This window comes from Sceloporus occidentalis, unplaced genomic scaffold, assembly GCF_023333645.1.
Source record: "Sceloporus occidentalis isolate IW3139 unplaced genomic scaffold, rSceOcc1.0.p SCAF_5, whole genome shotgun sequence".
Taxonomy (NCBI): domain Eukaryota; kingdom Metazoa; phylum Chordata; class Lepidosauria; order Squamata; family Phrynosomatidae; genus Sceloporus; species Sceloporus occidentalis.
In genome coordinates, this window is record NW_028316985.1 from 81,501,715 (window position 1) to 81,516,840 (window position 15,126).

General features: G+C 37.4%; 1 protein-coding gene across 1 annotated transcript in view; it reads left to right on the forward strand.

Moving 5' to 3' along the window:
* LOC149312378 (laminin subunit beta-1-like) overlaps positions 1-15,126 on the forward strand; it is a 69,368-nt gene that overhangs the window by 36,920 nt on the left and 17,322 nt on the right. The window contains exons 18-23 of the mRNA XM_089524505.1: positions 493-636; positions 903-1,134; positions 2,319-2,482; positions 4,181-4,405; positions 6,485-6,702; positions 7,280-7,376. Coding sequence (XP_089380631.1) covers positions 493-636; positions 903-1,134; positions 2,319-2,482; positions 4,181-4,405; positions 6,485-6,702; positions 7,280-7,376 — 1,080 coding nt within the window. The remainder of the gene's footprint in view (positions 1-492; positions 637-902; positions 1,135-2,318; positions 2,483-4,180; positions 4,406-6,484; positions 6,703-7,279; positions 7,377-15,126) is intronic.

Below are 15,126 nucleotides of genomic sequence, written 5' to 3' on the forward strand. Positions count from 1 at the left end.
AGAGGAGAGATGTGCAGGACTTCCTGGCCCCAGGAGCACTTCTGTCTTGATAACAGCACATTATGAGTAGTATATTGGTGCAAGTGTGCAGCACCACCAATAGCATGGGGCTTTTAGCATTCACTCCAACAGCACCATTGATAATCTGGCCTTGATTTATATCTCTGCATAGTCCTAAAAACAGATTTTGAAATTACCATGTAATGTAATGTAATGATCTCAGGGCAATATATAGACAAGAAAACAATATTAGACATTTCAAAATAATTTAAACAGTAGTGGTCAAACAATATTTGACTCCTCCAAATCCAGGCATACTTGTCATTTTAATTCACCTCTGTCAAAGCTAAAGCCATCTGATGATGATGCTTATGCCTATCGTGTTCACAAGTAATTCTTTTATTAGTACAGTGGCAGCTCTCACAATACTATTGCTGTCTACTTTTCTGCATTTGGAACACATCCTCGACCTATGTCTTTCCCCTTTTTTAGCTTGCCAGTGTGATCCACAAGGCTCAGTAAGTTCTGTGTGTGATCCGAATGGAGGCCACTGCCAGTGTCGGCCAAATATTGTTGGAAGAAGATGTGACAGATGTGCTCCGGGCACTTTTGGATTTGGACCAAGTGGATGCAAACGTAGGTTTCTAAATCAGACTGGCAAATATTGCTGGTTCTTAATCTTACTGAGTAACTTATTTAAGGGAGAGTAAAGATATTTTGAGTTCTTGATTTCAGTATATTTTTAAGAATCCTTATGAGCTTAGTTGGAGGAAACAACTCAGTCCCTAAATGTTTATTTTTAAATAACTTCAAGCTGCTAGTGTAATAAATACATTAATATAAGCAATGTCTCCAGTTTTAGTTTTATTCAGGATGTGTCTCTGTGTGTTTTGTCTTATAAGTTTGTGAGTGTCATGTCCAAGCTTCTGTTAATCCCTTCTGCCATCCGGAGACTGGGCAGTGCCACTGTTTCCATGGGATATATGGCCGTCAGTGTGACAGATGCTTGCCTGGTTACTGGGGATTTCCAAGCTGCCAGCCCTGCCAGTGCAATGGCCACGCAGATGATTGTGACCCATACAGTGGACAATGTTTGAATTGCCGTGATTATACAACTGGCCACAACTGTGAGAGGTACTGCTTCTTTGGAAGTTAACTGGAATATTTGTTGAATCAAATATTACTGTTCAAGCAATACTTAACATTATTGTAGTCTAAAATGTAATGTGTCTCTTATATAAAATGGCAACATCAAGGTTTGCTTGTTGGAATTTGTATATTTTTTAATCTTTTCAAGCTGTGTATGCTTGAATCCGTAGATAAAGAATCTGTGAATACTAAGGGCTGACTGTAGTAAGGCGGGAAAGTGAACTGTGTGTAGAATTTGTACATGCACCATTTTGCTAACGTTTCTTTTTCCCTCTCATATTCCTCATTTGTATTAAATTGCACAATATAAGCACTTTTGAATGAATGTATTTATGTAATTGAATTGCAGTATTATTATAATAGAGCAATTTGGAAGAAAGAAGTGTGTAAGAGAAGGACAACAGGGGCTATGGTACATGGCAAAATATAAGATCCTGAATAATGCTGTCTGATTCTCCAGGATGCATTTACACAGAATTTGTCCATTGTGAACTATTGGGGGTAGAGTAGGGAGACTGGCTTTTGTTCCAGGATAATAATGCAATGAACTAAAGAAGGGAAGGAAAAGATTAAACACAAAGGGGTTAAAACTTGCAAAAGAGAGCCATTTTTTTGGTACATGGTTTATTGGCCTTTGTGTTAACATATACAGACTGTTCAAGGACTAGCATTTATTAGCACTAGATGTTACCAGCCCATATTAGGACTCCAGATTTCTCTGTTGGCTTGGTTGAGGGTCACATGCAGAACTGTGAAGGAATGTAGAGTTCTGGGCTTGTGCTAGCTGTATGTATACGGAGTTATTCTGCAATTGCTTAAAGATATGGTTAAGAAACAAGCCTAGTTTTGTGCTATCAAGTATTGTAATTAAATTTCCTTACATATATCTGATTCTTTTAAACTTTCCAGAAATCCATATTAGTTAGTGAGTTAAAGTGTGTTTATATGACAAGTGAAAAAGAAATTGGTTTGACTTGGCTCTGCTTCCATTAACATCAATGAAGAGCCAATGAAAATATCCCTAGAATAATGTTATTCAGCCTGTGCTGTGGAGAAAAGTGAAAAATCTCATCCCTCTGTACACTGCTTGCTGTTCCCATTTTGCCTGTGCAAATATGTGTTTTCCTCTTTTGGTATACTTAAAAGATGTTTGTGTATTGTAAAACTAGATGCCTTGGGGGCTATTATGGAGATCCTGCCCTGGGATCCGGAGATCACTGCCGCCCTTGTCCTTGTCCTGATGGACCAGAAAGTGGACGCCAGTTTGCCAGTGGTTGTTATCAGGACCGCACTACCCTCCAGGTGGCGTGCATTTGTGAGACTGGATATAAAGGTAAAGTAGCTTCTGAAAATAATGGCAATTAAAACCTTTAATTTGTGCCTACGTTTTCTATGAACATATATATTGGAATTATTAGAGTCCTGAACACTTTACTATATTTAAATGAATAGAATAGTGGTTTGGGACTGGTTATTATTTTTTGTTGTTGTGTGCCTTCAAGTCATTTCCAACTTATGGCTACTCTAAGGCAAACCTATCATGGGATTTTCTTGGCAAGATTGGTTCAGAGGAGGTTTGCCATTGCCTTCCCCTGAAGCTGAAGGTATGTGACTTGCCCAAGGTCATCCAGTAGGTTTCATGGCCGAGTGAGGAATCAAATCCTGGAGATGTGTGTATGTGCGCGCGTGCGTGTGTGCATGCACTTGTTGTTGTTGTTGTTGTTGTTGTTGTGTGCCTTCAAGTTTTGGCAGTTTGTTTTACTTAAACTCTAAGGCAAACCTGTCATGGGGTTTACCTGGCAAGTTTTGTTCAGAAGCTGTTTGTTCAGAACCTTCCTTTGAAGCTGAGAGAGTGTGACAGCCCTGAGATCATCCAGTAGGTTTCCAGGTCGAAGCAGGAATTCACTGTGATCTCCTGGAATCCTGGTCCCACATTCAAACTACTACATCACACTGGCTTGTTATTTTATTATTGTTGCTATAACCATCCAAGTATATGACACTTGATAGTGAATTTAGAGATAGGTCCTATCCTGAATGCTCATCTTCCTGCCTTTTTTTGCATCATTAATTAATGAGAATTATACTGTGCATCATTCATACATAACATGAATGAATATTAAACAAACTCTTTTAGAACATGGTCACATAGCCCAAAAAAACCACAAAAAACTATAATATAGTTCCTCCTCCCTTGTCTTGACATCAGGGGGAAGGATCTTGAAGTAAGATAATGATATGAGATAATGCAATAGCAATAACAAGAGTAAACAATACTTTATACTAGCCTTTTTCTCTGGAGGAACCTTTGGAAATAACTTTCAGATCTCAGGGAACCCCTGCATAAAAATTATTGGTCTCAGATAATACTTGCATAAAAATTATTATACAGCTCAATAAAATAAAAATATTTTTTTCATCAGCTGTGATCTGACACAAAACCTTTAAGTTCCAGGGAAGCCAAGCTTAGAAACTCTGCTTTATGCATTTAAGTGGAAACTTAAAAAAACAAAACAAAATAAACTTTTATAGTAAAAAACAAAAAGTGATACAGAACTAAGAAAAAAAACTTAAGTTGGTAAGTGTTAGGCACACTAAGATAATCAGTACAGTCTTTTTTTTTTAATCATTCAATTGATTTGGCACCAATTGGGTAGCGTTTTTGCTGATAATTACCAGCAAGTCACCTTTGCATTATGGTCACCCTTCCAAGTTACCCTGTTATTAGTAGACCTGCTCAGTTCCTGAAAACTCAGGGTCATGGCTTCTTGATTGAGTCTATCCACCATTTTTAATGTTGTCTTTCTCTTTTCCTATTGCAATTTTACCAAACATAGGAAGATAGCAACATTCTCGGTTTTGAAAGCTGTAATGAATTCTGTCATGAATTATTTTGAAATCAGCAATGGTGTGAATTTGTAGCTGCTTATTAAGGTCTTCTGTTTGTCTTAAAAAAATAGATTCTGGTGCTCACCCCTATTTTAGTTTAGTCAGCTGAAGAGATTTGTTCTTTCTCTGGTTTCTTGAACAGGGATCAGATGTGGTGAATGTGCATCTGGTTTCTTTGGAAACCCTGAAGACATTGGTGGGATTTGTCAGCCCTGCCAATGCAACAATAACATTGACTCAACTGATCCAGAGGCTTGTGACAAGAAGACAGGATTGTGCCTGAAGTGCTTGTATCACACAGAGGGGCAAAACTGCCAACTGTGTAAACATGGCTATTATGGACGGGCTCTTCAGCAGGACTGTAGAAGTAAGTAAAGTTGGTTACTGAAGTTATTATCCAGTGGCTCCCCATCTGCATATTGCCTGCTCCCTCACTAGGGCTTTCTTTGCAAACTTCCCTGATATTTTTCTAAGCTATAGGATAGGAATAGATAGATGTCATGCTTATGGAATCTACTCTGACTTTTTGTTCTGTTCTGTTCTAGCACAACCTAAAGGTCTGTCAGCTGGAGCCTGGTGCAAAGACATGCACTTAAAGTTAAAATAGTCAGAGCCCAAGAATTCTGAATACCAGAACTGTGCCAAACTCAGTTCTTCTGTACAAAAATCTACTCCCGGCTGTCCCCATTTCTCTTCATTTCAGCAGTGTGAGGGCTGAGTTTTTTGCTGCTATTGATAAACAATTTGAAGTTAGAACTCCTTCTCACATACTGACGTTAGCCAGTAGATCCCATCTGCCTACACTATTCCTACACTAGGGCTTTCTGTACAACAGCAAATTCTGGAAATTCACAGATTGGAAAGGTTACATTAAAGGTCAACAGATAATTCAAGCCTAGTTTGAGACCCTTGTAGACTGTGAGCCTTTCTGGTTTAACCTTATACCAAAATTTTAATTATGCTGGGATAATCTTGGACACACAAAGGAGATGTGTTTTGAAAAAGTGGAGTTTAAATGAAAAAGAACTTCTAATGTCTAATCCATACCTTTTGCACATCCTGAAAAGATGAGGCCTTTGTGATAGGGAAGGCTTTCCTGCTAGCAGTCATTTCCCTCTTAATAGCCTTGGCCACTTCCTGCTGCCCTTAGGCTTTGTGTGGGAGAGGGGTTGCCTTTTGTTTACAGACACATTCCTACTTTGGTAAAGAACAGAAGGAATGGGTTTCTGAAAATTCATGGTGGAAAGAAATGGAGAGTTTTGCATCCTGAATATTATTAAATTCACTGTGCCATAAGATTTCATGCATCTGACAGAGTGGTAATCCAAGTTGTTCAGTAAATATACCATGAAGATGGTATGAGAATTCTAAGTGTCAAGCAATGGTTTTCGTCAACAGAAAAAAAGTAGAAACATTTAAAACAGCCCTCTTAAACCAGTTGCTCCCCAAGAGTGTTAGCTGACTGAAGATGGTGAGTCCCATGCATCTGGAAGGCATCAGATCAGAGAAAGCTGATTTCAGAGTTGTTTTGCAATTTTCCTTCTGAGCTTTGGAATGTGATTTTTTAAAAAGTATTTAGCTGCACAAGACTATCACCTCCGCAAGACCTAGGGAGGATAACATCATTTCCTTATCTCCTTAATCCTTTCAAAAACCATCTTCCTAAAACAGATCAGTAGCATTCCTGTTTTAAACTTTAGGAATGTACAGTAAGAAATAGTTCCTTTCCCTGTTCTCCTAATGCATCTGTGACTGATATTACACTTGACTGCATTTTTCTCACAGTTCCTACCTCAGAGATCAAATTCATGGTATCTCTTTAGAGCCCCTAAAAAACTAAGATGAGTGAGCTTATCAGATGAACTAAGGTAATTTTGTACATTTTCTTACTTCACAGTGGGTTGTAATAATAAAACCCATCTTGAGCCTTTGGAATAGAATGTGGGAATGAATGTAGATCAGTCAGTGGTGGCTTGGAGCCCAGCCATTTCCTCAAATGCTGATGTTTTCCCCAGCACTAATACAGATCTATAGAAAATGTCTTAAAGATGATTACTTACACACTCATGTCTAAATTAGGAAACAGGCAGACATTTTCTAGCCCAGCAATCCTGCACCGTTTCCGGTTCTCCATGGGAGATTGTTGTGTTTTTTGAGCCTCTTTCACTAACAGCTTGAAGCTCATTTTGACAGTTTTCAAGCTGGGTGTTCGTGGATCACCACTGTGTATCTCTGTCAATGGACCTTCTCCCTCTTTCTACAGATCACCTGAAAATCTCCAAGTGGCTATAAGGAAATGAATGAACATTTTTCCTCTGGGGAATACTGGGGTTGATTTCTTCCAAAAAGAGTTCAGCAAATTAAGTCATACATTTTTCGATTTGCTAAATTATTTCTTTCACATGCATAACTACCACTCATCACTTTGGCTACTCTTCCATTCCAGAGTGTGTTTGCAATTACCTGGGAACTGTTCGTGGACAGTGCAATAGCTCTGAAGACTGTGAGTGTGAGAAAGAAACTGGTCAGTGCCAATGCCTACCTAATGTGATTGGTCAGAGCTGTGACCATTGTGCCCCAAACACATGGATGTTGGCTAGTGGGAATGGATGTGAACCGTGCGGTTGTGATGAGGATCGTTCCTTTGGCTCATCTTGTAATGAGGTAGGAAAGCATCTTCACTAAAGTTAATAAAAGTGTTCACTGTAACCTATGGCAATAAGTTTGATCAGTTGTATTAGTGTGCAGAAAGTATTCTTCAAATATCATTTTGCCCCATGACTCTTTACAAGGTTTGTTCTAGTTTGACAAGCTTACTTAGTCTTCATACACTGGCATTAAACAAAACTTTGCACAGTGTGAGTAGTGGAGTACTGTCATCCCACCATATTAATGGGGGTTAGGGGAACAAGAACCTGTAAATATGGAAAGTTTGCAAATAGCCCAAGCCCAGCCAGCTGTCCCAAGAATGAGAGGAAGGGACAGAGCAGTGCGCGCAGGGGGGCCACGCACCTTCTCCCCTGCCTGGGATAGCTGTAGCCAGCTGTCCCAAGCACAGGAAGAGGAAATCGCTGAGATCGCAAATTCGCAAATCCCAAGTCTACGAATGGAAAGGGACGACTGTATTTTCTGACCCCAGTAGGAATACCATGGCACATAGTTGCAATGGCCCAATAAAGTTTTGCACAAGGTTCATTTTGTAAAAACCATCCTAATTAGCCAATTTTGTTTTAATTGACAGTTTACTGGGCAATGCCAGTGCATGCCAGGATTTGGAGGACGCACGTGTAATGAATGCCAGGAGTTCTTTTGGGGTGATCCTGGTGTGGACTGCCAAGGTGAGCCCATTACTTTCATAACTCAATATGCATTGTTACCCTTCCAAAAGAGCAATTCCAAATGTCAAATCTTTATGTTTATGGTATTTGTAAGTTCTACTACTGTTGAGAGCTTAGATCACTATTGATAGATAGCTCAATCTGTCAGTATATTTTTGCCCCAGGCTGTGTAAAATGTCTCAGGTGCATGCAATGGGTTAAAGAGGAAATGTTGACTCAGAGGAAGCTGATGCAACTTGAGCATGGAGATGGTTCATAGCAGTCCCAAACTGCACTGTTACTGTGGAAGCTGATGAAACACTAGCAGGGAGTTGGATCAGAATCCTAGCTGTGTTTATGTATATAAGGATGAATGCTCCAGTACACAGTGCGGTGGTGTGGATGTTGGTTGATTGCAGAGCATTATGCTGATTTGTGTAAATATTGCTGTATCGTGCTTGTAAATATTTTGCTGCAACTAAGATTAAAAGCCTCTTCAGAAAAACCTCAGCAATTGTGAACTACTTCCAGACTCGGCAGTGTTGTGTGTCTTCCTGGCTGGCAGTCTTCTGTGTGTGGACACAGTTGTACCCGAGCGCTAACACAATCTGTGCTTGTGTGTGTAAAAAAAGACAAAGCAGCATTCATATTGTCTCCCTCCCTCCTGCTAAAAGGCATTGAATTAGATACAAGCAAGAGCAAAATCCTACAGTACATTCATTAGCTTCCTTCTCAATGTTGCAATATTTGTTACTATATGGTACAAAGATGTACCCTGATTTTGGCTGGCTTTTTTCCTATGCTATTTTAGTGATGCTAAATTTAATTCTAGGAAGAGCTTGGTTACATTGTAGATTTTTACAACTTAGTAAGAGAAATTATTTTATTAGTTTAGATACATTCTATTACTGTTTTGGATTTTTAGTACCTGTGTAATTGTTTTAACATTTTCTAAATCTTCCGAGATGTATGCATGTTTGGAAGTTCTCCCATGTCATAGATAAGGAAAATATTTCCATAGGCTTGGTCCTGAATCATTAGGTTGCTTGGAAGCCAGTCCAAGTGCTCCTGTTTAGTTTCTTTGCAAAGACAGTTTTGCTATGCCCTTTTGTTTTTATGAACATAGCTGCTAATGGAATGAAACTTCAGACACTGTCCAGAACAAATTGGTTTGTGTTTAAGTATTTAACCAGGCCATTTTGTGTTGTAGGTTAGGCTTATGTTATGTTTCCTGAGTTTGATGTGTGGGTAAGGAATGGAATGGGTTTTTGGTCTTATTTACATTTTTGCAACCAGTATTTATTTATATTAGGCCCATTTGTTAAATAAATGTTGCTATCTCTAGGAAGGTAAATAATACCTTTCTCAAATTTTCATTCTTGATGAGAAAGCATATCTCAACACTTTGAGGCCCCACATCAAAAATGTGATCTTCTGGCCACACATAATAATAATAATAATAATAATAATAATAATAATAATAATATATGTATATTCCACCTTTTCCCAGGGGAATCAAGGTGGATTACAACAGAAATATAACAATAAAACTTCATAAAAATACAATTCACACTAAAACAGTCCCACATCTCAACCCCTCCCCCCAAACATAAAACATAAGACAAAGAGCAGTTAAATAGAAATTAAACAGCAAATGGATTAAGATTAAATTAAATTAAAAATTCCAAATACAATTTTGCTAAAAATTTTGGGGAGATTTGAGGTGGGACATGTATCTTCTTCTGGGGGGGGGGGATGGGGCTTTCCTTCTGTAAAACCTTTGAATAGAAAGCTACACATAACACTGAATTTAGTTACAGAATACCAGAAGTGTGTAGACATATTTCTCCAACACTTGCTCCTTTGATAGGCAGCTACAGAAGAACAATGGTAGGCCTTTTGTGCGTAGTTAGCATTTCTGGGTGTCAGTTCTTGCCTTCTGATTACTGAATTTACAAAAAGCTGAAGAATCCTAAATAGTCATGGCATTTAAAAAAAAATAATTTGGTAAATCTAATAAGCAGCCTGAGCATTTATTTATTCAGCTACAAATGTTGCCAGTTAGGATGCAATTCCTGAAACTTTCAGAAGATCTCAACTTTCAAAAATAAAATAGAAAACATAAAATGCACCTTCCTTCCCTGGATTGATTTTGGGCAGGAGAGGTCATAATAATTCCTTGAATATGAATTGGAAAAAGTACAGTCGGCCCTTCTTATACACTGATTTTTTTATACATGGATTCAAGCATCCACGGTTTGAAAATGTTCCAAAAAAGTATACATTTCAAATAACAAACCTTGATTTTCCATTTTTTATAAGGGACACCATTTTGTTATGTCATTATATTTAATGGGACTTGAGCATCCACGGATTTTGTTATCCACGGGGGATCTTGGAAAGAAACCCCAGCTTATAACAAGGATCCACTATATATAAAACTGGACTTTATGCACAATTTGGTTCTAGCTATCAAGCTTTTATATATATATATATATATATATATATATACACACAGTGGGCTCTTGATATCCATGGACTTGCCATCCGAGGATTTAAACAATTAAACATTGCGGACAGCAAGCCCCATTTAATTCAGTGGGTACGTGTCTTGCCCACCATTAAGCACAAGGGGACTTGGCGTCCCACTTTTTTTATCCATGGGGGGGATTTGGAACAGATCTCTGGCAGATATGAAGGGAGGACTGTAGGTGTTTTTAAAAATAAGTGGCATTTATGAAGGGAAAACAGTGCTAATTATTAAGTATTTAAAATTCTTCTTGTGGCTTCATGCTCAGTGACACTGAAACTTGTTCCACTCTCTGATAAATTATGTGAAATCCTAAAATTAGTTATTGTATTGACAATTTTTTAAATATTCAAATCAAATAAATATCCAAATATAATAATAATAATAATAATAATAATAATAATAATATCTAAGACATAGGTTTAAAAAATTGGCATTAAACAATGAAGGGGGGAAATATGATTGCTGTATCATTATTATTATTATTAACCTTTATTTATAAAGCACTGTAAATTTACACAGCGCTGTACATACAATCTTTTTAATTGGACGGTTCCTTGCCCTCAGGCTTACAATCTAAAAAGACACGACACAGAAGGAGAAGGGAAAGGTGGTGGGCAAGGGGCCTCTCTAGTAGGATAATACGTATAAAATACATAGCAATACAGGAAATGATTCAATAAAACAGACAACAAAAGAACATCAAATAGCAAGTGACAATTATGCAATGCCTGGTCAGAATAATATCAGGTCAGAATTCTTCATCTTGAAGAATGACTTTCCTTTCTAATTCAAGCTGAATCCTCCAGATTCCTTTCTGCTTCCTGGAGGAAGAATCTGTGTGAAGCGACAGTAATTTTGGTGCTTCAAGGATGCAGCATTACAGCTGAGCATGCTGCCAAAATCATCTAGAGTACTGTTTTTAGTTAAAGTACCAGTAAATGCAAATATGCTTATTTTAACTCGGGAAGATTGGCTGTTACTGGCTGTGTATTTACTGTTGAACTCAGAAACCCCGAGGTCAGGAAGAGGAGAGGGAAAGAATTTGTGTCTGTTGTTTTCCAGTATTAATACTTACTAAAGTTAGAACTACAGTAAGATAGTAGAACTTCCAGAAAGTTTAAAAATTTCTATTAGTGCAGATTTCTTTCTACAAAATAATATGTTTGTTCCAGAAACAAATATAAAAGGCTAAAACTTTCAGTGATCTGCAACTTCCTTCATTGAAGTTGACATGAGGACTTAACAGATAATGTTTCTCATCTTCAAAATGCATGCTTAGTGGATGGGGAGCAAGTCTTGTGGTCTCATTCTTCCCATCATCCCAACTGCAGATTCAGAGAAAAGTGGTTACTTTATGTTTCCAAGCCTGATTTAGAGGGAAGACAAAGATCATAAGCCTAAATCCAAAATTAGGCTTGACTGTTCTTCTACCAACCCCTCCCCACTGTGCAGCTCTTGGTGCTGCAAAAAACAGGGACACCCCAAACACTTGGGGTGCATGCAGAGTTAAGTTAGGAGAAAAGATTATTCCACTGAAAAAAGTGGTGTCATTAGTAGTTTTCCCCTGTTGGATTTAGGCCATAGTTTGCTAATTCAGATGTAATAGCAAACTCTGGTTTGCCTACATTAGGGTGTATATAACTGATGCAAAGAGGGAGGTATTTAAACACAAGGGTCCTTTCTTACACTCCAAACTGTAGCTATTTGAGGGCTGGAAAGGTTTTCCTTTTATACAGACTGAATGAGATTCCAAAGAATTATGTACTTTGTGGTGTGGGCCCTTCATATAGATATAAATGTGTAATTTTACAGAGAAATTCATGGCTAAGTTACATGAAATCAATACATTCATTTGGTATTTGCAGAGTACAAATTTGTTAATAGTACTTTCCAATTGTCAGTTCCAGATGGTGTTAATTTTTAACTGTTCCTTATTGCTGTTTTGAAACTGGTAGCACTAGTTCAGAGTCATGTCCAAGCTGACAGAATCTATGTGCAAAGTACCCCTGTGGCCTGGGGCATGTCTAGCCACTAAAAACAAAAAACATTTTAAGAGACCAAATTTCACAACCTCCATGGGTAGGTTTCTGTTGAAAATTGACATTATAGCTGTCTATTGGTGATGTCTTTGAGTTACTTGCATTTAACTTTCAAGAGAGTGTTATATTCCACGGCCTTGTATAATAACACCCCAAATCCACAAAATAGTGATACCTTCATTGGCCAACCAAAATGCACAAAATATATGATACAGGCTCAAACAGGAGAAATAAGAAACAGGTTTGTTTAAATATTTAACATACAGGTCCTTGCCATTATTTATATTAGAAAAAGATTACTGACCTGTTCAGTCTGTAGGGGCACTAAACTTTATAATAATTATAAAGAAATTACATATTAAAATGATTAAAGGAGCAATAGTAGCCACAGAATAGGATAAAATATTTGATTAAAATGGTTTTCCCTGTGATATATTTCCTTTTCCCATATAAATTATAGCAATGATCAGCTTGGGATGCAATATAAAGTCAGCCATTTAAAAACCTTTGCTGCTTTCTTTACTGGCAAGAGACTGTTTCTGACCTTTAAAACATGCAGGGTTTTCCCCCCACTACCACCTTCTATCTAAATAATTCTTCTGCCAGCACAAGAAAGGTGATAGTGAAATATTTGTTATTCACTCCTACTGCTTTTTTTAATGTACCCTCAACAAAATTAAAACACACTGCTGGTGGGTGTATCTGAGGTAAGACACCAGATCTAAACAACCTGCAATTAGGTTCTTTTAAAAATAAAATAAAATAAATGGCATTATGATTGATTCTTCTGTTTCGCCTACTACTAAGTTGCTAGCACTGTTAACAGAAACTCACCTCTTGCCTCAAACAATGGTAGATAAGAATACCTGCATACATTCATTGCAAACTCACTTTTATAACATCCAAAGTATAATTTCTTTGTATATCTTTGTGTATGAACCATTTTACTTTATTAATAGGCAGTCAGGCAGTGCTGATACCAGATTAAGTCCCTGGTTTTAATCCTAAAATCAGTTGGCACTGCACAGTTGATGTAACTGCCTTCTTAGAATCATGATTTTTGTAATCCACCTTTATGGAAAATCAACAGGAATGCATTTCTTAGAGAAGATACCTGTATTTTTCTAGGCCACTTGCACTAAGATCTGTGTGTAGTTTCTGCCTCAAAAAATTAAAGCCCAATGCAAAACTGTAAACACAAGTTCATGATCATGTGCATATGGTTTAAGCAAATCTGGAAGGGTTTGCATAACATATTCTGTTGTTTCTAATAAGGAGAGTAAAAATATATATCTCTGCCAGAAATCCTGCATGCACATCAGGGTGTTCCTTTTCTAGGCTGCCTGGAGCTAAGAACAGGAAGGTATTTGCGATAAGCTGCAACATTTTGTTGGTGGACTAACTTGTGGTTAAAATAAAGTATTAGGGGAAGACTGCAATTTCAGAGAAAGAAGAGATAACAAAAATGCTCACAGCCCTTTCCTGATTTCCAAGCCATGATTCACTCACAGATCTTGAAAGTTAAGTCTGCATCGAACCAAGAGCTGGGATGTACAAAGTCAAACATGTGCTCTGGACCTAAATTCATTTTTCCCTCACTGTATTTTTAATATAGCACTTAATCCTGACTAATATTTAGAGTTTACCTTTCAACAGTTCTGTTCTTAAATATGACTTAATTTGGATCCAGACCACAGTTTTAAACATTATTCTCCATGCCCCACCTTCATAAGTTACTAAGTATACAACTCTCAGCAGGTATATGTACTCTTGTCATCTTTGGGAAGAGATTGTTATGTTTTTAAAAATCATGTTTTTGCATAACTTTGATAATATACAAAAAAAATGCATGGTCAATGTGGCTATTGCAAAAAACAAGGGACATTAGGCACTACTGCAGCAAAATAAAAGGACTTTAATCTACACGGAGTGTAAGAAAGTCATTGTATTCTTTGGAACTCTTAGTGGTTTGGAAGTTCCTTAAAACAAGAGCCATTTGGCAATCTTATCTGCTGCATGTTTTAAAACGTCATTGTGAAATATATGATGAAATTTGGCTTCTTTAAGCTTGTTTGTAAGATTGTCAGCTTCAGGGATGGCAGTATTATACAGAGATTTTATTCTGAAGACATTTGTACATTCCTGTGTTCCACATGTGCTTTGCACTAATCTCTTATTAGATCCAGCACCAGTTAATGTTTCTCAGTGTTGAGCAACACTAGGAAGTTAAGATAGAACCTTTCCAAATATGTGTTGTCCTGGTTTTGACCATCTGTAAGAAAACAATCTGGCAATGAGCATGGGATAGCTTCTTGGGAATGATTCAAATTCAAAAATAAAAGCACAGAATAATTTATGTTACAGCACGACCATAGTATGTGGAAATTAGGGGAGTGAACAGGTCCAATCTCCATAGTCATTATTGATTCCATTCCTTGTGCCCATTTCCCCCACTGTCCAAAACAGCCAGCATTCTGGGACCACTGAACACTTCCAGTTGTCAGTGGGCAGCTTGGTTTTCTCATTCTTTCAAAATGCCCTCTTATCCCATTAAAGACATTTTCTATTTTGGAGACTTTCAGGTAACTTCTTCCTTCCTTGTCCCTTTAGGCATCAACAGTGATTTTGATTATATAAGCTTTAGCACTTACCATCTGAAAACTAGAAGAAGGATTGCACTCAATTCATTGCTAGCTAGGATATGGACCATGTGTTTGAATTGTCTGTACACAGACCTATTCTACAGATCAGTTGGCGTTCATATAACATGGAGTTCATAAATTATTTTACATTATTTTAATTTATGTGTAGTTTTTTAAAAAATAAAAGCATGGTGAATTTTATCTGCTGCAATAAATTACGTAATATTAAGCTTTCTGTAGCCAAATTTCACAAGATTCTATTTTTATTTATCTGATTGTTATTATGCTTATTTCTAAAAACTGTATGGTTTTGAAGTTATTTTTGTAGTTATATAAATCTATGGCCTGTTACAGACAGACCAAAATAAAGCTGCTTCGAGTCACTTTGGAGGTATGGTATTTCAATGATGCATGAGTCCTAGGAGTCAAAAAGCTGCACTAAAGCCACGCTCCAGTCCTAAGGACTGGAGTACAGCTTTGGTGTGGATTTAGGACTCTTAGGACTCATGCATCATTGAAATACCATACCTTCAAAGTGACTCGAAGCAGCTTTATTT